The sequence below is a fragment of the Diuraphis noxia genome, unplaced genomic scaffold (genome assembly GCF_037042655.1).
Source record: "Diuraphis noxia isolate RWA-SAM2 unplaced genomic scaffold, SU_Dnox_SAM2 contig0002, whole genome shotgun sequence".
In the NCBI taxonomy this organism is placed as follows: domain Eukaryota; kingdom Metazoa; phylum Arthropoda; class Insecta; order Hemiptera; family Aphididae; genus Diuraphis; species Diuraphis noxia.
In genome coordinates, this window is record NW_028301712.1 from 24487670 (window position 1) to 24515517 (window position 27848).

The 27848-nt window shown below is 24.8% G+C and overlaps 5 protein-coding genes across 9 annotated transcripts; 3 read left to right on the plus strand and 2 right to left on the minus strand.

The window, feature by feature from the left end:
* Window positions 1-1716: 1716 nt before the first annotated feature.
* On the minus strand, window positions 1717-11313 carry Naa80 (N-alpha-acetyltransferase 80). Its single transcript, XM_015515329.2, has 5 exons — window positions 11078-11313; window positions 4710-4845; window positions 2351-2496; window positions 2044-2119; window positions 1717-1968 (listed from the first exon to the last, which is right to left on the minus strand). The coding sequence occupies exons 2-5, from the start codon at window positions 4814-4816 to the stop codon at window positions 1785-1787; spliced, it is 513 nt and encodes a 170-aa protein (XP_015370815.1). The 5' UTR covers window positions 4817-4845; window positions 11078-11313; the 3' UTR covers window positions 1717-1784.
* Window positions 6946-9775, plus strand: LOC107166595 (putative glutathione-specific gamma-glutamylcyclotransferase 2). 3 transcript variants are annotated; one of them, XM_089221160.1, is made up of 3 exons: window positions 6946-7268; window positions 7626-7664; window positions 9298-9775. In XM_089221160.1, the coding sequence occupies exons 1-3, from the start codon at window positions 7026-7028 to the stop codon at window positions 9664-9666; spliced, it is 651 nt and encodes a 216-aa protein (XP_089077286.1). In that variant the 5' UTR covers window positions 6946-7025; the 3' UTR covers window positions 9667-9775. The 3 variants fall into 3 exon arrangements, with proteins under 3 accessions (XP_089077286.1, XP_015370814.1, XP_015370813.1); XM_015515327.2 differs by having other exon boundaries at window positions 6949-7232; XM_015515328.2 differs by lacking the exon at window positions 7626-7664 and having other exon boundaries at window positions 6946-7232.
* Window positions 11314-12176: 863 nt separating the features above from the next.
* On the plus strand, window positions 12177-17425 carry LOC107166598 (tether containing UBX domain for GLUT4). 2 transcript variants are annotated; one of them, XM_015515332.2, is made up of 10 exons: window positions 12177-12427; window positions 12560-12685; window positions 12750-12805; window positions 12887-13056; window positions 13138-13297; window positions 13604-13937; window positions 14597-14730; window positions 15727-15950; window positions 16026-16200; window positions 17034-17425. In XM_015515332.2, the coding sequence occupies exons 2-10, from the start codon at window positions 12605-12607 to the stop codon at window positions 17197-17199; spliced, it is 1500 nt and encodes a 499-aa protein (XP_015370818.1). In that variant the 5' UTR covers window positions 12177-12427; window positions 12560-12604; the 3' UTR covers window positions 17200-17425. The 2 variants fall into 2 exon arrangements, with proteins under 2 accessions (XP_015370818.1, XP_015370819.1); XM_015515333.2 differs by having other exon boundaries at window positions 12563-12685.
* Pms2 (mismatch repair endonuclease PMS2) lies at window positions 16026-23031 on the minus strand. Of its 2 annotated transcripts, XM_015515325.2 has the most exons (14): window positions 22488-23031; window positions 22224-22383; window positions 21955-22160; window positions 20694-20833; window positions 20523-20628; window positions 20292-20462; window positions 19732-19896; window positions 19538-19658; window positions 18569-19332; window positions 18355-18503; window positions 18099-18199; window positions 17925-18022; window positions 17695-17844; window positions 16026-17589 (listed from the first exon to the last, which is right to left on the minus strand). In XM_015515325.2, the coding sequence occupies exons 1-14, from the start codon at window positions 22545-22547 to the stop codon at window positions 17518-17520; spliced, it is 2463 nt and encodes an 820-aa protein (XP_015370811.1). In that variant the 5' UTR covers window positions 22548-23031; the 3' UTR covers window positions 16026-17517. The 2 variants fall into 2 exon arrangements, with proteins under 2 accessions (XP_015370811.1, XP_089077287.1); XM_089221161.1 differs by lacking the exons at window positions 21955-22160; window positions 22224-22383; window positions 22488-23031 and adding an exon at window positions 20894-21928.
* Window positions 23032-24989: 1958 nt separating this feature from the next.
* Window positions 24990-26644, plus strand: LOC149058247 (uncharacterized). The gene is made up of 3 exons (XM_089220472.1): window positions 24990-25121; window positions 25203-25325; window positions 25403-26644. Exons 1-3 carry the CDS (start codon window positions 25037-25039, stop codon window positions 25615-25617), a joined length of 423 nt encoding a protein of 140 aa, XP_089076598.1. The 5' UTR covers window positions 24990-25036; the 3' UTR covers window positions 25618-26644.
* The last annotated feature ends 1204 nt before the right edge of the window (window positions 26645-27848 follow it).

The window sequence follows — 27848 nt, forward strand, 5'->3', positions numbered from 1 at the left end:
TTGTTTTTCTTGATTTCATAATCACATGATTAAAAAAATGTTATAAACTTATAATTGTGTAAGTAAATAATTTGTAGTAAGAGTGTCAATCAATAACAGGTGGTCTGATTTGCTTTATTGGTGTTTTTTAATGTTTGTAATATTAATCTGAATGAAGAAAGAAAATGGGAAAAATTGCCCAGAAAATTTGAGAAAACTGAAAGACTTTTACCGTGGAATTTTTGTATATAAGTATAAGTGGTTACCATACATATTAAATTTCCTTTTCATCTATCTTCTTTAAGCAGTTTAAGCTATAATATAATTGATCGGATATAATAATTTTTATGTTTGGTATACAATATGTTTAACCTTTGTTGGTTTATCCAAAGTCAGTAGACTTGAAAGTTAAAAACTACCTACTGGAAAGTTTTCAATAAAATTACTATAAACAGATTCCTTGTAAGTTGAGAGAAATAATAGTTCGATACTATACTAGCGTGAGATAAAAATAATGTAAGATTTTCTACAATTATTATTTAATAGGTTTGTAAATGTTAAGTATTACATAAAATACATCACATCAAATTTATTATTTAATTTTTAAGGTGTTATTATTACACTATTATTATGAATTAGTTAATACTATATTATTTTTTTTTATAATTATCAAAATTTTTTTTTCCTCTTGAAGTATAATTTTATTTTTTGAAATCATGCAAGGTTATTAATTATTTTTTCATTATAATCATGATTATCTTAATATCTTAGTTTGTCTCAATTAATTATTGTATACAATGTAATTTTTACACACATAATATAATATCTAATATTTAGTGTTGAGTAGATTAGTTTTGCAATTGAATGAAATTACGTTACTCGTTACATTAAAATAAATATTGATACTCAAATTACATTATATTTTTATCACGTTACTTTATTTTTTCATTAAAAAAATAAGATATTACAAATGACATTTCTTTTTTCAATAATTAATAGTAAAATCAGTCCATAATGTTTAACTACTATTCAGTAGTAATGAACAATAAGTAGGTACCTAATAATTAGTAATAGCATAATGTTATACATTATACATTATAGTTTATAAGTATAAATACATCATTTATGATGAAGGTACATTATTACATGAACAAAATGTATAAGCATTAATTATTGGAATCTTTAATAATATTGTTGATTATTATTTAAAGCTTTTAGAATCATAAACAAATTAAATTTTGATTTTTAATTCTTCTCATATGTCCTAGCACTTAGATTTTGTCATACATTTTACATTCATAACATATTTTAATCATGTGGAAAATAACACATTATTCCATAGGCATTAGTTTTATAAAGTTATTTCACTACAATCGCATCAATTTAAATAAAATATAACGAAATCATTACAGACTACAGAGTTACTAGAGTCGGGCCAAGCAATAGAACACTTCAGGTAAGTTTACAATTTTGCGTACCTTTTATTCTCAAAAATGTATTGATTTAGTGCTCTCCCACTCATTTAAAATATTGCAGGTGCTAGGTATATTGCCAAGCCATCGATCCGAACTCTAAGAGTTACTGCAAAAACAGTTTTGTTACAGTAATTTGTGATTTGTGACTTGTGTTATGTTACTACCCAACAATATATACATAAATTAATTAATATTAGAGCTGATATTAAACTTAAAGCTGTTAGGAAGTGTTAACGGTGTTAAATGTGCGATAAATACACAATTCTATCAGGGATATGTATTTCTCGTTTACAGTTTAAAATATGAACAATAATAAACTTAAAAATGGTTTCATTTCAATTGTTTTTTCATGAATGTTTTTCTTGATGGCACAATCACAGAAACCACTTTTGATTTATTGATGCTACTCAAACCGCCACCATAAATTGAAATTGGCTGACATGGAATATATCCAAGTTTTGAGTAAAACTCTTGTTTGTCTATTGTAGACAAATATGCAACATTTAAACCCAATCTATAAAAATTATTTGAACTTTTAAATATGATTTTAACTAAGTATTATGAAAATTGTTATTGCTCTGATAATTACGTTTTTATGTATTCTTCAGTCTTGTACATAAGATATTTTCCTAGTCCTTGTCCTCGGTGATGATTTACTATGATCACTAAAATAATAATAAATGTTTTATCAATTGAACAAATGATATACCTTGATAATTTTAAAGTAATAAAAGTCAACACAAAGAAAACATATCAAACATTAGAAATGTAGGTAAATGTATACTCTAAACACCAATACACCATTTTCTTTATGAGGATTTCCTGTCTTTTAATACTTTTGAATTTAATTTGTTATTAAAAGCATCACAGCATCCATAATTAAGATTAATATTTACCTGTTTCGATGAAACCACCATCAGGAATAGATGGTATTGGAGTAATTTTTGAATGTCCTATAACTTTCTTGGAATTATCTTCTTCTGTTTTTACCAATACCAAAGATGTAGGCAAAGTATCACAAGATGCCTCTAAACTGTGTAACCTAAACGACACACACAAGTCATTAAAATTAATGAATTTACATGAAAATAAAGTTCTATGAACTCAATTTTTAACATTTGTTAAACATGATTCAGTGAGCTGTGGTTGTTCCATTAAATCAGAGGTCAGTAACCCATAGCCTGTGCAACGCTCTTAAATGGATGACGACAAAAACTTATAATTAAGAAAAAAAATAGAATACTCCTACCTCTGTTGATAATAATTGAAATTTCTTATTATAATTTAATTATACAATTATTATTGAACAAAAATTCAATTCACTTCAATATTATATTGATGATGTTGAAAGCCGTTTACAAATAGAAATTATTGAGTTTTAAAGTGACAAATGTTTTAATACCACTTTTTATGAGTGCTATAACTTAATTCAGTTATATTCAAATCCCTATGAAACAAAATTTAAGAAAATAAAATATTTTGCCAAAAAAATGTTGATCTTTTTTTTTTTATTGATCAAATAATAAAAACTCGGCAGCTACATGGTCATTAGTTACAATAATGTTATTTTTGGAAGGTTTAAGATTTTAACAGCATTTTTTTTTTAAGGGGTTACAATGACAGTATGCTTTCTTAATATTTATATAAGTTTATAATGTTTGAAAGTGTGTATATTTATGAGTAAACTTTTTAAATAGTGAAATATCGAAAAAACAAATATGTTTTGTGATTAAGCAAAGGTCACTTAAACACTGTATTAAAAATTTCTACAACAAAAATCAAACTTACAATAAATTCTATTTAAACTCAAAAATCGCTTTAACTTTTATTAAATTACGTGAAAGGTCGAGCCCAATATACTATATTTTACAATGTATTTTTTTAATTATTATTCTTTTCTGATATGTTATTAATTATTACTATAATAACTTTGTTTGTAAATATTTAATCAATAATTAATATACTGGCAGTGATAAACATAAATAAATTAAATTTTATATGACAGTAAACTTTTGTTTGAATAAAATAAAGTGTATTCAAATTGTGGGCCATAAAATAATTTATTTTTATATTTTAGTCGTTGACACCAAAAAGATTGTCGGGCCCTACATTAAATCGATCAATTATTCATGGGCCTCGGTAATAATTTATTATCATGTGATAATTTAAAACAAAAAAAAAAAAACAATTAATTTAAGAATTAAAAACCAGATATTTATCTACTTTGTAGATGGATTAAAAGAAAAAATCAGTCATTATCAATAAAACATGATTAACAAATTATTTTCAAATAAAATAATTATAAAAATAAAATGTGTGCTAATGAGTTCAGTTTAAGTTAGTTAAGAGACATGGAATATTATTATTAAATTGAATAGTTAGTGCTGGATTAACATATAGCCATATAGGTGAAGTAAACACGTGTATAGGAATAGATAAAATTGGTCATTAGAGTGGACTATTAAACAATTTTTTTTTTTAATGGTCTATAAAAAAATGTGTCTAGGGCTATGCAATGTTTTAATCCGATAACTGTAAACAATAATTGACTATAAATGCATTCATAATTTTACTTTAAATTTATTTGCTGTTTACAAAATAATGAACATTTTAAAATCTTCTACTAAATAATTCCTAATTTCCTATTCAAACATTTATACAATCTTTACTTCCTTTAAAAAAAAGTAATACATTCCAACTGTTGAACTCTGGCCAAATTACATTGCATTAAACAGACAAAAATAAGGTAATTCTTAATCGACTTAGAATAGGCCATACAAAATTCACATATGGACACCTTATGGCAAAAACAGATCCAACTCTATACCCAACATAAAATGAAAACTACTCCATCAAACCCATCATCGTCCACTAGCTTCTATAAAGCTTGGAAAGACTTCAACATCCCTGACAATCTGTACAAAGCAAATAGCAATTGGTCCATTTTCTTACTATTAAAACATAATTTTATATCTAAAAAAAATGAATTGTACAATAACATATAATAATGTAAAAATGTAATACTTTCGTTAAAGCTAACAACCTACGTAGTTTATGCTTAACCAATACAAAAATAAATAAATATAAAAATGCATTTCATGAAATTGCTGAACACTTACATTTCTTTTCAATTTTCTCAAATATTACAAATAGGTAAATAAAATTTTATTAAACTTAAAGTATCAATGTTCTAATTCCAAATTAATAAATTGAGTTAAAGAACTTGGAAAATTTTTAATAGGTTTGAATAAATACCTGGCCACTTCACTGCGTGACCATTCTGAATTAATTAAAGCACAACATTGTTTGATGAAGTGTTTATTTCGGTGTAATGGAAATACTTCTAATTGTTCCATTGCCATTCTAATGTAGTTGTATAATGTATAGTTACCTGCAAATAAGTTGTTAGGGATTTTATTATATTAAATTAAAAACTCAAATTTTATTTTATTCCTCAACAAAATTCTTCCCCTATTAATTAGTTAGATATCTTGAATAATACATATATCAAAGTGATTTTTATCCCCTTTCAACTTTGAATATCGCGATTCGTCTATAATTAGTGTTAGTAGTTATATTTATATTTAAAGACATTTTTTTTTCGAGGAGATAAAAAAAAGTTAAGGATAAATTCATAATCATTTTTTTTTATTGTCTAAGTTCAAATGTTGATAAAATTTGTATAAATCACAAAAATTTGCAAATAATTTTGGTTTAAAAATTCATAATTTTTTTGTTTATATCTAAGATTTGAAAATTGAATACATGATAAGTTTATGTACATTTAATAAAAAGAAAAGTCTACCAGAAGTCAAATTCTATAATTATGAGCGTTTAAATTTTAATAACATTGGTTATATATTTGATTTTTCAAGGAGCGATTTTCTTATTTTGTTATAATTCAAAAACAAATAACTGTAGAAATTAGCAGTATACATTTATTTTATAATTTTCCATACATGATAATATTTTAAATTTTAAATTTTTTTTTTTTAAATGTCAATAAAATTGTATTATTTGAATCAAAAAGCTTGACAATGAAACTCAAGACACCTCATATATTGTTGCAATATCAGCTTAAAAAAAATATTGACACCATATAAATAAGATTTTTTGTAAGCATTTAAATATCAAACTTTGACAACATTTATCAAATTGTAAATTTACAAGTTATTTTGTAATTAAAAAATTATAAAATGTTCAATTTTTGTAACTAAAGATTTAAATTCAAAACAAGGTCTCATATAAGTAGTTCATTCTGTAACCTAATAATCTAAAAATATAAAATCACAGTTTTTTTTTTTGTTATTTTAAGTTAAGAAAAGACATATCAAAACCAAGAATACTGAATCTAATTTTTTTGTTCTAATTAAAAAATATTATGTGTAGTTAGGTACTTGAAACTTTTAGAGTAGATTAATGTTTATTTTATATACAGTACCTACACACCATGACATTTTCAAATTTAATTTTTTTTGACAAAAATGATTTTAATCTATTGTAGTAGGTACTAATGCTTAATAGTAAAATAAATTACTTTAATCACGATAATATATAAAATATACATACTTGATAATATTATGTTTATGTCAGAACTGATTTTAAATTATTGAATTCAAATTTTACACATCCATAAACAGTCCTTCTAGACACCTAATGTACAGAAAAGTGTTACCCACTTACCAGCTTTCTAATATTGGGAAGCTCAAGTATAGGTACTATAAATATTAACAAAACCCAAAAAAATGACTAATACCTCGAATGAATTGTAATGATCTCATATATAATATGATATGAATAATTGTTTTTAAAGTGAATCACATTAAATTAATTATTTATTAAATGATAATATTTTGGAAACATTATCATTTCTAAAAGTTTGAATAGTAATAACTAATAAAAACCAATAACTACATGGAAAATAGAACACATATAAAGAAAAAAATATTTATAACTGAAGTGTTTAAGGCAATATTGTTTTAGACATTTTTTTTTTCAAAAATCTTAAATGAACAAATTTAATTTTTGAAATTTGTTTTTAAATGAGATAAATTAATTGAAGATATTTAAGATTTAAGAAATTAAATATTAATAACCTATATTTTTAATTATTGAATTTAAAAAAAAACTTATTCTTTCAAAGATTTTCAATTTTTTTTTTATACCTCAGTAATTGAATAATTATTAATTTATTATACATTGTATTATTAGTTCCTAGCAATATATTAAAATACTAAATATTTTTCGAAGTAAACACTTAACTTTATAATAGTATATTAATCAGTAATAAATTATATATTAGAATTACATAAATACAAATTTTTCTAAAAAATGTTTTGTGTTGGAGCTTTTAATAAAAAAATTTCTAGTTAGTTGGTACTTAAAGTTCAACAACGCCATCTATTTGTTGAAAAGTGTCATAACAAAACAGATATTGATTATTTTTATTCTATTTTTCAACCAATCCTTAGAAACCCTATCAAAATGTTATCATATTATAAACAATATTTACAACATTGTCTACATACCAAATTTTAGTCATTAAAAAAAAAAAATTTTAATATTTCAAAAATGAAACCAGATAAGTCAGAAAACAGCCACATAAACGACAATGATTTAAGCAATGAATTAAATAGTCATATGTTTTGGATATTTGGTTACGGCTCATTGATATGGAAAACTAATTTTCCATTCGTTAAAAAATACCCCGGATACATAAAAGGATACACCAGGCGATTTTATCAGTTTAGTCCTGACCATAGAGGGACTAATGACTTAGTAAGATTAAAATTATGTTTTTTAATTATTCATATGGTAATTTTACTGTACTTGTGCATTTCATTTGTACTATGTAAACCTAGTGATGTTACAAACCTTGATTTATGAGGTCGATCCAACCCAAACTAAACTTTTTTTATTTTTAACAAGTCCCAATCAAACTCACATTTTTCATTATCCAAAACACAAATAATTTACTAGTTATTTTTTTTTTTTTTTTTTTTTTTTAACGGTATAGTAATAATAATACCTATAATTTTTTTTCTTATTATTCAATAAATTGAAATCAATTTTTATTTCAATAATTTGACTGAAAATCAAACAGTTTGGATCATCACTATGTAAAACTAAAGTTTATACTAATTATTTATAACATTTTTTAATTAATTTCAGCCCGGACGAGTAGTGACTCTTCTACCATCAACTGATGAAGTAAATTTAGCTTATTTTATTCAACAATTATAAATTATGTATATAGTATACCCATGTGTCTCGAGAAACAAGGTACACTTTATAACTCATTACCCTGTAATTCTGGTCACGGAAAATTAAACTAGACTAATTGATCATAAATTTCAATAACTTAAAATTTTATTAACTCGTGTATTTAGCGAATGTGTAAAAAACTTCATTTTTATAAATGGTAACTCTTATTTTAAATATCATTTTCAGATTAATTGATTTTTTCCATGAAGTTTGTGTCCAACTTGTGTTGTAAACTCAAAATTGGCTAAATTAGAGCTACCTAGATGTAATTAAAAGAAATCTTATAAAATAGATTGTATATATTATATATTATTATTTTTTATTATTGTTAGTATCATATCCTTCTAAACACTGTTTGTACATGTTTGTAATTTCTGTAAATTACATTATAAATTAAATCTATAGTATTGTTAAAAAAAATGTAAATAATTTATTACTAATTAATAATAATTTTGATTACATTACGGAGTTTAGAAGGAAATAATGCGAACAATTAAAAAAAAAATTCAAATTTAATATAATAGATTTTTTTTTATGCAAACTCAAAATACATTAGTTAAAAGATCTTAAGTCATAGGAATTTATGATTGATTAGTCTAGTTTAATGTCCCGCAAACAGAATTGAAAGATATTTCTAGGGTAATAAGCGATGAAATAACCCTGTTTTTTAGGTCACACAGTATATGCATAATATAATAATATGGTACTTTTCAGTTGTTTGTTATCGCTATTGCGCCATAAAAAACTTGTTGGTGAACATATATATAAAATAATATCAATTAATATACAATTACAAAACTTTCAACTAAAAGTGAATAATAATAATAGGCATATTTTTTGTTAAAAATGAATGCGAGTTTAAATATTGTGGAAAAAATCACTTATTCAAATTTCAAATTAATTTTTAACAATATTGTAAGATAAATTATTGATGTTTTTAACATAGATATATGCTTGAAATTACAGATACCATATTACAATAATCTGACAAAATACTAAGTATTACTATGGCTATGTATAATATATATCTTTAATTGTGTGGATTAATAACATGATTATAAAATAAGAAAATACAATTTCAAGTGTTAAACGAACTTTTTCATGAGTAGATCACATACTAGATGTAAATACATGTAAATATTAGAATACAGAGAAATATTGATCATGAATATTGCATTTTTAGAGTAAGAGGATTCTACACCTGCAAGCGCATTTGTAAAATTTAAAAATAAAAATAAATATAAAAAAAAAACCTATGAGATTTGATAAATGATATTCTATCTTTTAATTTTGATAATAGTTAAGTTCACTCTAATATTAAACATAATTAGAGTTAATTGCATATGTCAGAACATATAATTGGTGGGTGACAACAACATATACGAATAAAGTGTAATTTTAAAGTCTGCTGACATAAGCTCATCGTCATCTAGTATCAGAGTAATTATCTTATATTATGGCTCGATGGCAGAGAAATAACAAACAAGTTCCACAATTATATTTTATAAACATATAATGCTATCATTAAAACATGGTACTTCTTACAAAACTTAATATTTGCGATTTAATGTGATTTTAGAGTCGAGTATGGGGTATAGCATATGGGATCGACAATCGAGATATAGATAATGTATGTGCAGGGTTGGACCTACGTGAACGCGCAGGTTATACTAAGAAAGTTATCCAATTTCATACGAAAACAAATGAAGATCAAATACCATCAGAAGTTATTGTGTATATAGCAGATGAAAACAATGAATGGTTTGCTGGTGAAGCACCTATTCAACAAATCGCTTCCAGAATAGCAATCTGCCGTGGAACCAGTGGATCAAATCCAGAATATGTACATAAATTAGCAGCAGAAATGAGACGGATAGCTCCTGAAGAAGATGATAAGCATTTATTTGAACTTGAAATGGCTCTGAAAAGCATTGAAAATAGTTTGTAAGGGAAACAAATATTTTAATCAAATATAAGAAATTTTTATTTAATTCATGTTTATTGTTTTTATTGTAAGAAAAACAAATAATATATATTATTGTTATAATATTTAATAAGTATTTTATTTTATTTTTTATTTCATCCAATACAAATTACAATTTTACTTCTAAATCAAGAAAAAATGTACATGACTTTTCAAATATTTGATGAAACATTTATAACTGTCTCCATAGGCAAAACTACAAAACTGTATTAGGACTAGCAAAATGATAAATATGAAAAAAAATTCTAATTACATAATTCTTATTTTTCATTCCAGCCGTCTAATATTTTATTGGCACAATCAATCACTTCAATTAATGTTACGTCCATTTAACCAAACTTAATATCTGACCTCATTAAACATCTGTTTATAAGTATAAATATTGTTAAATTATGAACTAACCTAATTCCTGAAAACCTGTAAAATAAAATAATATGAGACTTGCAGATTTTAGACTTTGAATAGTAATAAGAATATTTTATCTCTTTTGCTGTAGTTAGATGATAGATGATAATGATTATATTATAATTTACATGAATTAAATAAGGTAGTAATTATTTAAAATTTAAATAGATTATGCATTTAGAAACAAATAGATCCACAATTTAATGACAATAATTTATGGCAGCAATAAGTATTATTATTATTATGCACAATTAATTAATATTAAGAGGTATAACACTATTATTTTGATTAAATAATTAAATAGATAATATTATTATTAATTAATTTTAATTAATTCCTATAGGAGGTAGTATCTAATTAAAAATGATATGCATACATTTATATTTCAAATAGTAAGCCGCTCGCTAAAAATTACAATTTTCAAATTTAATTGAATTGCCTACACAATTTGTTTAGATAAAATATAAAATAGTTTAATATAAACTAGAATTCTTGACACTTGTCCCTCCAAAAAAAGTTTAAAAATAAAAATAACATTAATCATAATTAGATACTTACCTATTATTTTAATATGGGTATACCTATTTATAAATGCATAGTAATACATTAAGGCAATGCTCATAGACAAAATAACAGGTCGGGTCAGTTAGGAATTAAAATAAAAATATTATATTTTTTAGTTAAAGTTTTGTTGTTCATCATTTGACCTGTAATAAATCCTAATACAATGTTCTAGTTTCAATTATAAAAGTGCTATCCTACTATAAAATTGAAATTTGAATATGTTGTAATTAGCTGATTGCAACACAGCACATTCAGAGCATAATCAATAATATCATAAAGTTCTTAGTTAACTACTAAGGATATTTTGATCCAAATGGTCAGATGAATAACGTATAATATGAAATATATATATTAAATAGAAAATACTTAATGATAAATAATAAATTGTCTTCAAATAATCTATTACCAGGTATGCCGTATGCAGCAAATTCCAACTCGAATCGAATATTATAAGATATAACAATTTACAAATTTTAAGTTTAAATAGATACAACTGATAGAAATTGTTAACAACAAAAACATATTGATTACAGGATAATTAGAAATATGTACATAAATAAATAATAAATATATCTAAATATTTCATTAATTCATTAATTCATTTATTTTATTTAAATACTAAATTGTAATAAAAAATAAAAATATAAATGAATAGATAGTAAACAGTTAATAATAACTGATAATAATATGTCGTTTTTTCTCGTCTTTATTAACATTTTAAGACCTGCCCAAGGTGGATTGATAGAATGATAGTTAATCCACATTGATGGTGCTAGCACGCATTTAAATGGTTGTTATTTAGTTATGATGTTAACTAAATACTATTCAACATCCCCTAAATTCAATATTCACCAGGATATTGTGGATTTGTGGTAAAATAATATATCTAACATCTATAATTAGTATAATTCGGCCTTCTTCGGTTCTTTGCACTCGAGTCTCGAACTTACTGCGAGGAGTGATATCACTATATATTATCTGATAAGCTATAATCATTATCACGGAAGCGCCGGTTGAGCGATATGACAAAAATTGACAATAATGTTATTTAGATTATTGGCTTATTGCTATTATTGATCAATCCCCCTTGATAATTGATATTATCCTAGACCACATACAATTGTATATACAAATATACTAAGTGTAATTTCGTAAAGACAGTCACAGTATTACTATTTTAATCAATAAGTAATAACTGTGAGAAAAGTCTTCACTCTTTATGCAATATAGTAATCTTCAATCATGATTACGAATTACGATACCTACCTACAATAAATTATTGTCATCTTTGTTTTTTTCATACATCAACAACTGCAGTGGTTCACAGATTGTTCTGTAGTTCTATGCTCGCTGGCTTATTCTTATTTCTAAATTCTTACAGAAATTCTGTCGCTTCTCGGGCGGTTTTGCTACTAATTTGATATTTGAAAATTTGAATGACGAAGGACTTTACCGGTTATCAGTTTATCACTTATCTGTTATCAGTTATCATAGTGAATAGTGATCGAGTATTCAAGTGGTTGCTAATTTGCTATAATATTTTGCTGCTTGCTAAGACTTGAATCTTGATGAGTGTAAATGGTTCGTAGTTTAGTTTTAGTAGCTTATTATTATTTTCATACCTTTTAGTTTTTTGTATTTACTTTTTTTCGTAAGTGTACATTTAATTTACAAAATCCAAGACGTTAAACCTGGCCAAAATCTAGAACATAGTATCTTCTACCTAGTACCTTGGTTTATAAGTTATTTTTGAACGGTAAACAAAATGATGTCAATATATTTTATTAATTAATCGTAATAATCAATATTCTGTTCTCAATTCTTAAATTAAATATCAATTTATGATTTATCTATAGATTTATAATACTTTGTTTTCTTTTCATTTCAGTAGCATTCAGTACAATTTAATTGTATTACTGCTGTTAATATAAATATGGCTACAAATTTAATAATATTGGGTGAAAATGCTGCTAGAATTAATGTGAAAGTCAATCCTAATATGACTGTTCTGAAAGTAAGTACCTTACATTGCCTGATATTTAAGCAATACCTTTTATTAATACATTTAATTTTTATAGGTAATAGAATTAGCCTGCACAAAAATGAAGGCAAACAGCGATGATTTTGATTTAAAGTAACTATTTCCTTTACTTTCCTTTTTTAAAAATAAATTATAAATCAATGTTCTGTGTTTGGCTGTCTGTTTATTTTATAGATATCACAACAAAATATTAGATACAACTAGTCTGATCAGATATACAAATATTGCCAATAATGCTTTATTGGAATTAGTACCGGCTACAAAATCTAGACAAAATAGTTCTGTTGGTGTATGGTTACAAGTAGAAGATGGATCTAGATTATCCGGCGAATTTCCATCCAGCCGTAAGCTACATTGACAATGTTATCTATTATTTACAATTTATATAATATTTTTTTCCATTTAATTTTATTATTTTTGATAAGAAAATCTATGGGAAATCATAAAGATATTATTGAAAGACAATTTTTCTAATTATGAAAGTCCCGCTATAGTTTATACTAGAATGGAAATAATTGGTAAAGAACAGTTGCAGCAGAAAACATTAAAAGACATTGGACTTGTTAGTGGCAAAGTCTTGTTAAGGTTAGTCAAAACTAAAAACCAATAACTTAACATATCCACTGTATTCTAATATTTAAATAGTTGTCATTAGATAATTGAGCATTTTTTTTTTGGCTTATTGCCTATTGGTAACATTTTATAATTGTAAAAATTTGAAAATGCAGTGAATATGTTAATTAGGTGATTGGCTCTTTAGTTAGTAAAATCATATTAGTTCTCTTGTAAATTTTCAACTATAATTTTATTGTTTATACTTCAATGTTGTTTATCAAAATTAATTTTAATTTTCAAAATTTACTTAAAAAATGTTATATTCTGATTTACTAGATTACTTAATAAAAAAGAATCTGAAGACCAAGCTCATGTATATGTACCTGCAGCAAGAAAACCAAAAGTTGAAGAACCTCCTAGATTTTTAGGCCATAGAGAAACAAACGCAAATGAATTAGCAAGTGTTGAATCTGCAAAGGTCATGGCAACAAATCCACAAGAGTCCGTAGATATCAAACCAAATACTGATGATATAGCTGAAAAATCTGAGTGTATAAATATGTCAACATATCAAAAAAACCTTGATAATGAATTTAAAGCAAAAGACAACAACAAAAAGCCTACTCTTTCTAATGAAGATCTCAATAATTTCAAGAACTCTATATCTTATGTTAGTAATATTCCAAGCATTTATAGTCTCTTTTATTTATACTACTACTCAATTATAAATTTATTTTTTTATATCCAATAGATGTTTATTAATATAATCAATATTAGTATTTAGGTATTCTAACACTGCAGTGGTAGTAGTTGTGGAAAATTTACCGCCACCTCCTTGACACAAGAACTTTACCATCACCGCTGCAGTTTGTAGAGGCTTTTTTATTACAATGGATCACAATAAATTAATTTCTTTTTTGTCCTCAATAGTTTATAAGTTGCATTTAAGTTATACAACTCAAAATATGGATAATAAAATTAAAGTAATTGAGCTATAGTGTTCTTAGAACTTAATTTTAAGAGAAGAAGGGGTTGTTAGTGGTTATTATTGATCAAACAAATACATTTCATATGAAATTAATTATTGCTGAAAATTTCTGAAGGAATTTGTCCCCAAACCTTTCCCCCCCCCCTTGGTTAGTAAGTCACTGTTAATGAGATTTAAGTGTATTAAAACAAAATAATCAAAAATTAAAAAAACTAATTTGCATTTTCATAGTAAGATACAAAACTATTACAATATTTATAAAAAAAAGTAAATTTCTAACTAAAATTTGTGCTCAAAAATGTTATTGTCATTAAGTTAATATTAACATTTATTTATTTTAGTTAGATGAACGCGACACATTGTTATTTGACATTATGGATGGTACTTCAGTGTTATATCAAGACGAAAATGACGATTTCTTTAATCCAACTATAAAAGATATTACTCTTGTACTACGAGATTTAAAAAATTCACGGTAATTTTTAAAGATAATATTAATTAGTTATATCAAAAGAAAGTTATACCCACTAAGCATAATTTTAGTTTTACTAATTCTAAACATGGATAATTTAACTTTCAGAAAAATTTGTTTTAAAATGCTCATAATTTGTTTCAAAATAAGATGATCAAAAAACATTTTAGGTGCCCTAGATTATATTATTACCTTAAAATGTTGGTGATAGCATTGATTTTATAGTATATATTATAAAATCAATGGTGATAGAAATAACATATTTGTAAATTCACTTAATTGTTAAAAATATATGACTAAACAAATTCCTTTGAACATAACATTTTTTATGATATGTGTTGGTGAAACAGAGATAATACAAGCGGGTATTACATCCTTCTAAAAACAATAAATACTTAACTTAAAATTATATTTATTTTAAAATGTGTAGTTTTAAATTTTAATACTCAACAGTTTAAAGGAAATTTCCACTTTACAAAATATTTTATCTTGATGGTATTTAATTAAGATTTTAAAATATTGGATATGCATTTTTTTGTTTTTAAACCATCCGAAGCCTTTTTTTACTATAATGATTGATAATCTTTAACAATACTTTTTACTCTTTTTAGAGGTGTGCATAAATATTAATAAATAAGGATATGAATGAGATACATTTTTTTTGTGTTGTATACAAATTACAGTGAAACTTCCATTTATCAAAATATTTTTAAGTTCAATGACCTTCATTATTAATCATACATATATTTTTCACCATATTAACAAATTTGATGTTTCTGTTTCTATAGAACAAATATTTGTTTTATAGAACAAACCTGTCTTTGTAAATATTGTCACTATTAAGTATTTATTAATATTATATATATTGTTATAGCAGATCACCATTCTATAACCAACTGACATACCAAAATTATTGAAAATGAAAATAAAAATTTAAAAATAAAGAGTTGTACACTTTTTATTGTGTATAATTTAAGACTAAATGGATTTTTATTTTAGGGCTCAACTTGAAGATGGCCAATTGTGTACAAATGCAATGCGAGAATTAGAAAAGACTCAAAATCAATTAAATTTATTACATAAGTACAAAAAGTGTATTATTAGAATACATTTTCCAAACAGATTAGTGTTACAATCCATATTCAAATCAACTGAAACTGTGTTTGACATAATTAATTTTATTCGAAGATATCTTATTAATGAGTCTTTAGATTTTTATTTGTGTAAGAGCCAATTGAACTTAAAAATGTATTTAGTTAAAATATGATTTTAATTTACCAATTATTTGTTTTTAACAGTTACAACACCTCCTAAAACTATTTTGAAACCTGAAGATACTTTATTGGAATGTGGATGTGTACCATCAGCAATGATACATTTTTCATGTAGTATGGAAACTGATCAATTAAAACCTGAACTCAAACATAAAATCGTGTCAGGTTGTCAAGCTTCAATAGCTGCTTATCTTGTGAGGTTAGTTATTCATATTATGTATATATTTATGAAGTCAATGGCATAAATTAAATGTTCAGAAAAAAAAGATTAAATAATATCTTGATACAATGAAATTTTTTTTTTATCATATTATTGGTATTTATAACTTTATACTCTAATATTGTATATTATACCGCATTACCAAATGGCAGTGGGAGTTAAATGGTATAATATGATGAAGGAGATAATCTCCCGTGACTTTTCAATGTTTAAGATCTGGTGACCGTAAGTTATTGTTCTAATAATAAAATAGAGCATGTTAAAAAATCAGCCATATAAAATATCCTAATTAAATAAATCATTTGACCGTCACTTCCAAATGGTCATTGTTGTATATCTGTTTCAAGTGTTTCAACTATAAGTTACAATTTGTATTACATTCATAAATTATGACATTAAACTATATACTTAATTATGAAAGTGTAACTGCAAAACTGGCATTACAGTTTACAATTATTAGTTAGTATATTCCTCACATGTACTAATGGGATTCTAAAATATTATTCTGATTTCTGGTTATAAATGTATGGTACAATAAATTCTACCTACTAATAAATAATATGATAATTATTATCATTTTCTGATTTTATATTCATTTAAGAAAAATAGCATTTAATGAAATTCAAAAATATAGTTCTCGATTTAAAACATTTTTACCTCTATATAATAAATTATACAAGATAATATAAAGGTCAAAACTCAAAAATAGCATTGTAGTTCTCTTTAAAAATTATTAAACTATTTGATGTAATTTATATTACCTTTATATGTTTGTATTTACTAAATAATTTAAAATTAATTAATAATTATAGAAAAGAAAGATTTTCAAACTCTTCAACTAATGAAACTTCAAATGATGAACAGCCAGGGACGAGTAAACAATTAGAAAATCAAAATACTAAAACGACTGTTTACTCTCAACAAAATAAAAAAAAAGCAAATAGTGGGAAGACGCCTAAATGGTTTAAGCCTGTATGAAGTTAAAGTTAAATGATTAACTTAAAATTATTATTGATGATGTATTACACATTAAAATATTTTTTTTTATCGATGCATTAAAAATCTATTATCTATTTAAACATTTAAATATTAAATTTTGTATGGCATCTATATATATATATATCATTTTAATTTTTTTATTAAATTAGTATGAAGCCATATTATTTAAAAATTATGAATAAAAAAATAATTTATTTGTTGTCAATTATGTTTGTTATATACATATTTATGATCTTGTTGCCATTGTTTTTTGTGTGTATGTGTAAATAAATAATTTACAAACAGAACATATTATGTTCATTCCACATTAACATTTAGTAATGAAAGGTTTACTAAATGTCTCATTGTTGGTCTTCCATGAGGGCAATTCTGAAAGAAAAAAAATAGAATTCTCAAACCATTCAATTTTTTAAATTACGATGAAAATATTGACAAAAAGTCAATAAATTTAGTTATTTTTTGTGTTTATCTTACCCATGGTTGTTCAATTTCTCCCATGTGGTTGATAAGTTTTCTCATATCACCCATGTTTAATACTTTACCAATCATTACAGACTTACGACAAGCACGAGAAGCAAACATTGAACGTACTCTAGAAGGTCTACAAAGAGTATTTGGTGCATCCTAAATAATGTTTCAGTATTTATTAAAAATAAGAAAAGAATTGTTATTTTAAATTTCATGATATTAAAATTACAATTTACTTGTAACATGAATAAAAGTTCATCTACATCCTCTTTACCAAAACTCCAATTATTACTCATGGGAATCATAGTTAATTTTACTTTTTTTGTTGGTTCCGCTAAAACATAATAAATAATATACTTGATATGTGATAAGAATGAACATGTTTCAAAATAGGAATAAATAAAACTTACCATCTTGTTCGAAATTAAAATCAAATCCGTTCATTTGAAAAACATTAATATTTTCCATTAATACCATTTCATTAACAGCAGTTAACTCTAATTGCTGAGGTCTATAAAAACATAAAAAAAATTAAATTAACTAACTCAAAATATTATTAGCCAAATGTCTGAATGTACTATAAATTTTCATGTAGTAAATAATACATAATTTAAAGAAATTCTGTTTTGGAAAACATTTTTGTTTTTATTTAAGATCTTTACTAACACCACTAATTTTTGGCTGGTAATTTTAGTTGTATTTTGTAATGTTTCAAAGTTATATTTTTCATCAGTAGCATGTTGATCAACTATAAATAAATCAGCATCAAGTTTGGTAATAATGAAACCCAAATTAAATTGCCCAATTATACTCATCTGTAAAGAATTAATAAAAATTCTGTATTTATTTTACTTTTAACTTTTAATATACTATTACTTACTCTAGAAAACATATCTTTAGAAATCTCTCTACTTAATTCAACCTCAGCTTGTTGATTTTTACTTGGATCAATAGTTGCAAAAAAACGTGTTTTTATTTTCTGTTTTTCAGATCTTTGAAATCTTAAATTACTTAACCTTTGTTGAATTTGTTCAAGGCTAGTTTCAACTACTACAAATTTTCTTTCTTTTGGTGCTATAGAATTGTCTACTTTTACAATAGCATTTGTGTTTATTCTTGACGAATCACAATCAATATTAATATCTTTACCAAATTCATTTTTAACTTCGCTCTTATGTGAAGAATCATATTTAATGTCTATTAAAGAATCTGATTTTTCAGCAACAATTTTTAAGCATAATGTATTATCATCCATATTCTCACAATTTGAATTATCAACAGAATATTCAGTTGATTCAACATTCTTACTTTTTAAATTGTTAATATACGTGGATTTTCTTTTATCATGTTTAATGCTTTCTTGTTTCTGTTCATCAGTTTTTTCCTCATTGTCATTGATTGCAATAGTGTCATTGGTGTCAGTACATTTAAAGGGACTGGTAGATATTTCATTTTCTATTAATTCTTCAGTATTTTTTTCAATAGACTCAATTTTTTGTTCAAGAAATTTATCTATTGTACTTGAAACAGCTGTTGCTACTTTAAAATTATCAGATTTCCATCTGGTAAGTTTAGCTTTAATTTGTTCCGAATGACTAGGTGATTCTTTATTTTTATATTCATCATTTTTATCCAATTTCAGTACTGAAATAATTTGTCAATGATTAAAATAATGTTGTATAAAAAACAGATTAATAAACTAGAATGTTGATCAATAGATGTGAACTATAATATATAAAAGAGAAGAGGTTTACATATTTAACTCATGTAGCTCTATTATTGCTTTTTTTTTATGTATCAAACAAATAAAATGTGATTCCTCAAATAAATAAAAACAGTTGTTGCTTACCTTTATAATTTTTATCTTCTGTAGTTGATTCGTAAGGCCTTTTAGTTGATATTGATTCGTACAATAATGTATTAATCTTGTAAGTAGACGGAATATTTTCAAACAAACTATTCAAACTGGCCTTTTAATAATAGTAATATTTAAACACAGAGTATATTACAAATTATAATAGCTGAATAATAAATATGAATTACTTTAATTATTGATATTAAGATATTTTCATTAGATAAAAATATTTGTCTTTTATCGGGTGTCACATTAATATCTACTTCAGCTCTTGCAATAGTTATATTTAAGTAGACAAATGGATATTGATTTTGATTGTATTGATGGTAAACTTCATTTACTGCTTTTATAACCTAATATAAAAACAAATAATATATTATGCATAACATTATTCTGATTTTAAACTAAACTATACACTGTTCAACGTAGAAACATAATCAGTGACAAATCAATTTTGTTAATTCACAGTCAGGCAACATCCGCTGTCACCCTATCCAATTAATTATTTGTATACTTGGCATATAGTATTACCATAACCCCTGGGCACAAGTCAACTATGTTTATTATTTTGAACAGTGTTTATACTTGGTTGTTTATTTTTTTTTTTAAATGTGAATCAGTTCTGTTGTTACAATTTGATAACATTTAAGTATCAATTTTTGGATCCATAAGATGAAAAATAATATTTAATTTCCATAGGAAAATATTTCAAAAATACATAAATTTATAAAAATAAAACTGTGAATACTTTTAAAGGCTCGCAAGGTCTAGAATTTATGAAATAAAATTGTCTGTCCTTAGAACTTCTACCTCCACTATGATCACAACTAGATATGTAACCATCCAGTTCAAAAATATCTGATTTATCATCTTCTTCATCAACAGGAATGACTTTTTTTAAAACTAATAAACTGTTAGCCTGAAAATAATATCTGATAAATAAAAGAAGATCATACATAACATACAATAATTAATTTACCTGTTTAGAACCATAAATACATGATATGTTTTCTAATACTGTGTTGCTTCCATGTGTTGATAGAAGAACATTGTTTAAAGATTTTGTTTGATTAACACACGACAATCTATAAAAAAAAAAGGTTATTCATATAAAACTAACCAAAGTTAGTTAGAATAAATATTAATTTACTTCACTTTCGTAGCGACTAAACAGTAACCAGTTACTACTTGGATCATTTTTCCAAATTCTTTTTTTAAATTTCGATGAAACTCTTTATGTCTTACAGGCAAGGAATAGAATAAATTAGACAATGTAACAGATGTTCCAACCTAATTAACAGGTAATTTAATTGAGTAAATAAAAATAAAATTAATTTTATAGTGCTATACAGTATATATTGCAGTGTATTGCTGAAAATAATCATTGGTATTCATGGCCTTTTTCACACAGGCAGGTATCAATGGTAAAGACTAAAAACTAAACACTTTATCATGAAAAAACAATTATTTTTACAGTATCTTCAATATCAGTATTTTGTTGCAGTCATTATTATGTCATCAGATACAACTTGTATCATACAAGTACTAAATACTTTTGGAGATGAACTATTCTTGATACTACAACAATTCATTGTTGTACTTTTCCACACAAAAACCATAAAAACCCAATGAAAAACATGAAAGGACCCACATGACATTTTCTATTCTAAGAAATTGAATTGAATTCAGAAAAATGATGTTAACGGTTAATGCACCCATAAAAAGTCATTGATTATCAAAATATTATTTTATAATCACCAGATATCTGATAAATATTATTTGAGATTAGATTATAAGAATTACAAATAATTAAATAAGAAATTAAGAATTGTTTTTTTTTTTTTATTAGAACTACTATAGTAGCTGCTCCTGCTTCATCATAATCAACATTTTAAATTAATTACAAAAAAAATTGGACTCTCCTGCATTTATATTTGATATAAGTTTCTACAAAAATGAAAAATCTTTTTCAAAATGACATAATGACTGTTTTAAATACCTAACCTAAGTAATAAATTATTAATGAGTTTAACTTTTTTGTGGCATAATATAATAACATCATACGATAATATCAAAGAAACCACCTCAATACAACATTGATTATAATATATTTGTAACAAGCATGTATTTTATTATTTTTTTTTTTAATAATAAATCATCATTATAAATAGTACCTATAGTAAAAAAATCAGTGTATTTTTTAAGATTTATCATCATTTACTACTAGTTTTGGTAAATTACATCAATGACCGGTGAATGATGTACGTTTGAATTTAAAATCTGGTTTTTTACATCATTTACCTACATGATCGAATCACGTAAAAGACGTAATTTGCCGGAGTATGACGACATTCACCAATATTCATCTTTTAACGTAACATATACATATATATTTAATAATAAAATCATACTTGTTTAGCAATAGGGACTTTCATTTTAATGTTTCCTGTGTGATCAAACACTAACTTAATACCACATTCTTGTGATGAATGTCTAGTAATCACTGTTACATCACTTAAAGCACATAATGAGCTTAATGCTTCTCCGCGGAAACCAAATGTTTCTACTGAAGTCAAGTCAGAAAAGTCTGTAATTTTAGACGTATGGTGTTTTAAAGCTAAAACCAAATAAACAAAGTTAGATTGAGTATTAGATTCTTAAAATATCATTATAATCATACCAAGTCCTTCAAAATTATCAGGATGAACCCCAGCTCCATTATCTGTAACTTCAATGAAATCTTTACCAAATTCTTTTAGTTTAATCCCAATCGAAGTAGCACCAGCATCTAAGCTGTTTTCTATTAACTCCTTTACCGCAGTGGCCAAGTTCAGTACAACCTTAAAAAAATATATGAAAATATTATATTATTGAGATACATCATAACAATTAAACATAAAATATATGTATATATACATAGGTATTATTGTTTATTTAAAATTACCTGACCAGAACATATTTTATGAACGTCCAATTTATTTATTGGCTTGATTTGGCCAGACATCGAAAATTTTAAAATACAATCAATCTACAGTAGTATTAAGATGAAAGAGTATTTAATATCAAATTTTGCAATTTAAAAACTAAAATAATACTTGAAAACATTTTTAAATTTGATGAAAATAATAATCAGTTTTATAGAAATAATTGGTTGATTGAAATAGTAAAAAATACTAAATACCAATGAAAAAAATATGTAGCAAATTAATCACAATCTTGGAGGATAATTATCAAGTATTTTGTCCTTTTTTTAAAAGTTATTTGTAATCTGTCTTGTATTATTGTTTACAGTATTCAATACTGAATAATTATATTAACTATTATTAAGCAAATGTTGTTCTATTATGACACACGACGAAGTCTAGAAATATTCTCGATAATAAGTACTAACTACTATAAGTAGAAAGTATTCCGATTACCGGCAGACCACTGTAAAAACGGTTGATATCACTAGAAAAATACGATTTATATCAGTAATCGTGCAACAAAAATATCATAATATCTCATCTGTTTTGAATAAACAACAAATTTCATTATCATACTGGCCGGCGCCCCCACTAAATTCGATTCAGGTTTTCGTCTAATATGCTGCCTACCCATAAAATGGTATCCACCAAAACACTGTATGCGGGTGCCGTGTAGTATGCAGTATGCTACCTACCATAGTTGGGCAACTTTTTTACCAATAATACAAAATGAAATAGAACTAGATTTAATTATTTATTCAGATCAATGGCGAGTAGTACCTTAAAAGATATAGGTTATCACCACGAAACCGTCAATCATTCCGAGTGTTTTGTTGATCCCTACAACGCGCCCAAACACAAACGATCGAGTGTATATGGAGACATGTTAAAACTAAATGCGGAATTAAAACCCGTAGAACAACAGATTTGTTAGACCGACAATTAATAGAAGAATGGTGGCGGTTCGTTAATACCCAACACGATTTATTAGAAGTTTTCTGGAATGATATAAAAATAGTATAATGTGATGTACCTATGATAATATATTAATATATAGTGACGAATTTAAATATTATAAAAAAATAGTATATAATGTATAATGATATATAATGACGTACTGAAATATTATGAAGTACTTGAAAACGGTAAATAAATAAATAATTTAGTAATAAATTGTTTTAATTTGTTATTATTTTATGGTAGGTAGCATACTACACCAACGAAGTAGCTAGGTAGCGGTAGGTAGCATATTAGACGAGTACCATTTATTATTATGATTTTGGTATTATGATATTATATTGCTCATTGATTTCTCTGCAATAAATACAATTACAAGTTGTTATGATATATTAATAGATATGCACTATTGCACTGTGACTTGCAGTGGCACGTCGAACTGAAAATTATCCAGATGCAAGTTACAAATATCCCAAGTAATAAGTATTAATGGCTTTAATGCATTAAAATAAATTAATGTAGTATAATTAATTATATTATAAAATCTAGATCATTATTGACTATCAGTTGAGTATAAAATTATTAGGGCCCAGAAGATAATGCATTAAAACTATCAAAATATGCATTTATTTTTTTTAGCGTTGGGTTTATTAAGATGTTGATAGAAATAATTCCTAGCTAAAAGAATGGGGAAATATGCAAAAATTGGTTGACATTAAATATGGAGCGTTTATAGCTTAGAAATACAACCTTTTATTCTATTAGATTAGGTTATGTTTTATTCTACTATTACGAAAAAAAAAAGTGGAGTTAGAAAACAATAATAATATGAGATAAATACCCAAACACAAATTTTTATCATAGTAGTTCTCATAAACTGAATTTAGATATTCATCACTTGAGCGATATTTTCGAAATTCGTAACACGGTACGAACAATAAAAGTTTCAATCAATTTTTCTCAAGAAAGTACTCTTAGAAGAAAATATAATCCAAAAATTCCTCGGAAACGTTATAGAAACTATGATACCTAGGAGTAAAAAAATATAAAATAAAATTAAATAAAATTCAAAAAAAATTCATTTATTTATCCATATATTAGGTACCTATGCATGTTTTATGTTGTATCTTGTATATGTTATAATATGTATTTATTAATTTTGAACATAAATAAACGATGGCAGCAGATAAGTTGGATTGTTTAAACAGATGAGCCTCCTTTTCTATCGGTTAAATAGGTAATAATTATTAAATGTATTTCATTTAATACACAATACATGCACATTTTTTTTTTAATATGTAGGGAAATCCAGATTTACTTAGGTGTAATATATATTAATTCTAAATCATCTATTATTATATTATCTAAATTATTTTTTGTGACTTATTTATTTTTATTATTATTTATTGTACAAAGATCGACTTTCAACAATGCTATAGTTGCTAAGTAACAAATCACAAGGTCGATATTATAACGAACATAATATGTTGATATTATCAAGCTTAGTAATTGAATCATTATTTGTAGTTTGCAAAAACATTAGTTTGAAGTTAAACAAAAAAAAAAAAAAATGAATTTAATATCGATGAAATCTTGTATAGTCTTATTAATCATTGTTGTGAGCAATAGCATTGCTGACGATCATAATTGGACAGGTAAATATTAGATAATTGGTATAATAATATTAATAATATTATAGTTTATATTATTAATTTATTAAAATACATTTTCTTTAGGTGAGACAAAAATTGCAAGACGTATCAAAAGAATAAATCAAGAATTGATCAGGCTTAAGCAAGTGTCAATTTCGTCACGTGAATCATGTGAAACAGTTATGAATAAAAATTGTGAAAAAACGAGTTAATATTTAAACCATATTTAATTTTAGAAAATTTGTATTTATATCAATTAATTTTGATTTATTTGTTTTATAAAGGTTGGAAAAGTAAACTTTTAATGTATAAGGAAGAAGGATTCAATCAAATTGAAAAATCTACTGAATTGTATGTTATTATTTTGATTGGTATAGTATCAATAATCTTAGTATTTTATTTTCATATTGTGCACCCAGAACGTTATTTGTCATTGTCATCAGTATACATAGACCATCAACTATGGAATAACGTTAGTTTAGATGTAGATATGGTTTAGATATTGTTCGCATATAACCCGCATTTTGTGTTATTTCTGTCTTTCATGTAAAGTTGTAAGACGTTCTTATTATCCCACCAAAAACAGTTCGTTATAACTCCGTGTAAAAAAAAATTAGTATTGATTAAATCTTAAAAGACGTGATATAATAATATGGAAACTAAGTAAAATGTAATTTTATAATATTAAAAATATTTAGTTTTTAGTAAATTGTGTTTTGATTTGAAAAGGATTTGTATCAATGTATATTTGTCTAGGATTTCGGTGGCATATTATTCATTAACTTATTTTTAATGCTAACTTAGAGGACAAATTCTAAATATATCAAAATCATCAATTTCTAAATGTACGCAAAGACAATGATTTTAAAAACTAATTGTCATACAAATGATTCTCATTATACTCAGTTATGCATAGATTTTAGGTAATATTTCTTTTGTTGTACCTAGTTTATACGAAAACCGTGACTTTCACAAACCCTGTAATTTGGCCACTAAGTTAGCATTAAAAATAAATTTACAAAGAATATGTAACCGATATAATATAATATAATATAATTCTAGACATTAGACAAGTATACATTGATATAAATCCTTTTTCAAGTGAAGTAACACCTCCATACAATGTTGTCTCCTCACCAGCTACAACCCTGCGTTGCAGAACTCCATCAAAACTTAAAAAAAAAAAAAGTGAATTTAATATCGAAGAAATCTTGTATAGTCTTATTAATCATTGTTGTGAGCAATAGCATTGCTGACGATCATAATTGCGTCGCAAAACTCCATCGAAACTTCGGTCACCCCGTGGTTCGTGTCGCGAGCTAAACGACGCATCTACACACGAGACCCAGTGGAACCGGAGGAATCCGATGCGTTGTTTATGGTGTGGACTGGTCATTTTTAAATGAGTTATGAGTGTGTAAATTAAAAATATTATTAAAAATTACACGAGAGTTCTGTAATTCATTTAAAAATTGCACATCTTCTTAAATGGGAATTTTTGATTTATACGAGCATCATAATAAATGTAAAAAGGTATTCATTATATTACATTTTTATCATTCTTATTTCCTAAGTATTTAATACTTTATGAAGAATATTACATTGGGTGTATGTAATGGAAAATTAGAAATATTATTTACTAAATAAAATATACCTTCGAAAATAAAATATTAAGATGATTGATACTATACCAATAATCAAAATAATAACATACAATTCAATAGATTTTTCAATTTTATTAAATCCATCTTCTTTATACATTAAAAGTTTACTTCTCCAACTTTTATAAAATAAATAAATGATAATTAATTGATATAAATACTGTTGTATCATGCATACTATATAAGAAATATTACAATTAGAACTATTAACTAGGTTAAGTAAACAATCATATGTAACTGCCAACTGGTAAAAATTTAACTAAATGAAGAATTAAATATATCTTTATTACTTATAGGATTTCTTAAAAAGAATAATACATGGGAATAATAACATATGATACCTATTTGATTAATAATAATTAATTATATATTCCTCATGCAAAATATAAATCTAGAGTTGCTAAAGTTGTTTTTGTAGCTTAGTCGTAGAAAAAAAAATTCAAAAATCAGCCATTAGATAGAAAAAAAAATTATAATGACCTAATATCAATGAGGAGCAATTTTTATTTTACAATAGAAACAAAAATCTTAGAAAAATATTCTGTGCACGAGAGAAATTTTGATTTTGAGCTCAAATAGTCAGTGTAGTATATTAGATTTGCATGTATTAACCGAGAGCATCATACAAAGAAAAACTACAATGTTAAAGGACCATTTGAAATTTGTTTATATAAATAGTATTGCATTGCATTTTAATAATATCTTATCATATTCATTTAACAAATAATAAAAAATATTACTATACGTAACAACCAATATTGTAAGATTATAGCCCAATAATACTTTTATTGACCTAATATTTTATAATGAAAACTGCACATTATTCATTTTTGTCTAATGCTACATACTGTTTTTGTTTCCTTTCCTGTGTTAATTGTTTTATTATTGATGTTTATAATTTCGTAATTTTAAAAAGAACAAAAAATGTTATTATCATACCTTTCGGTTATTGACTTATTGCAACATATTTCTCATTTCAATATGAATAGTTCAACAAATAGTTAAATTTTTGGCGTGTAAGCAAATTGCTATAATTATATATTTATAAGTAGGTACAGTGGCGTGCGCA

Bases quoted from the DNA above. Each gene is read 5' to 3' on its own strand.
- LOC149058247 (XM_089220472.1), top strand. From the start codon at position 25,037: ATGAATTTAATATCGATGAAATCTTGTATAGTCTTATTAATCATTGTT. The intron at 25,122-25,202 runs GTAAATATTAGA...CATTTTCTTTAG, and splicing joins TGACGATCATAATTGGACAG to GTGAGACAAAAATTGCAAGA. The intron at 25,326-25,402 runs GTTAATATTTAA...TGTTTTATAAAG, and splicing joins TAAAAATTGTGAAAAAACGA to GTTGGAAAAGTAAACTTTTA.
- LOC107166595 (XM_089221160.1), top strand. From the start codon at position 7,026: ATGAAACCAGATAAGTCAGAAAACAGCCACATAAACGACAATGATTTA. The intron at 7,269-7,625 runs GTAATTTTACTG...AATTAATTTCAG, and splicing joins GTTTTTTAATTATTCATATG to CCCGGACGAGTAGTGACTCT. The intron at 7,665-9,297 runs GTAAATTTAGCT...ATGTGATTTTAG, and splicing joins TTCTACCATCAACTGATGAA to AGTCGAGTATGGGGTATAGC.
- Pms2 (XM_015515325.2), bottom strand. From the start codon at position 22,547: ATGTCTGGCCAAATCAAGCCAATAAATAAATTGGACGTTCATAAAATA. The intron at 18,504-18,568 runs GTAAGTAATAGT...AATTCTTTACAG, and splicing joins CTAAAGATATGTTTTCTAGA to ATGAGTATAATTGGGCAATT. The intron at 17,845-17,924 runs GTAAATTGTAAT...AACATTATTTAG, and splicing joins AACTTTTATTCATGTTACAA to GATGCACCAAATACTCTTTG.
- Naa80 (XM_015515329.2), bottom strand. From the start codon at position 4,816: ATGGCAATGGAACAATTAGAAGTATTTCCATTACACCGAAATAAACAC. The intron at 2,497-4,709 runs GTATTTATTCAA...TGTGTCGTTTAG, and splicing joins TCACGCAGTGAAGTGGCCAG to GTTACACAGTTTAGAGGCAT. The intron at 2,120-2,350 runs GTAAATATTAAT...TTATTATTTTAG, and splicing joins TGGTGGTTTCATCGAAACAG to TGATCATAGTAAATCATCAC.
- LOC107166598 (XM_015515332.2), top strand. From the start codon at position 12,605: ATGGCTACAAATTTAATAATATTGGGTGAAAATGCTGCTAGAATTAAT. The intron at 14,731-15,726 runs GTAATTTTTAAA...TTTTTATTTTAG, and splicing joins CGAGATTTAAAAAATTCACG to GGCTCAACTTGAAGATGGCC. The intron at 16,201-17,033 runs GTTAGTTATTCA...TAATAATTATAG, and splicing joins ATAGCTGCTTATCTTGTGAG to AAAAGAAAGATTTTCAAACT.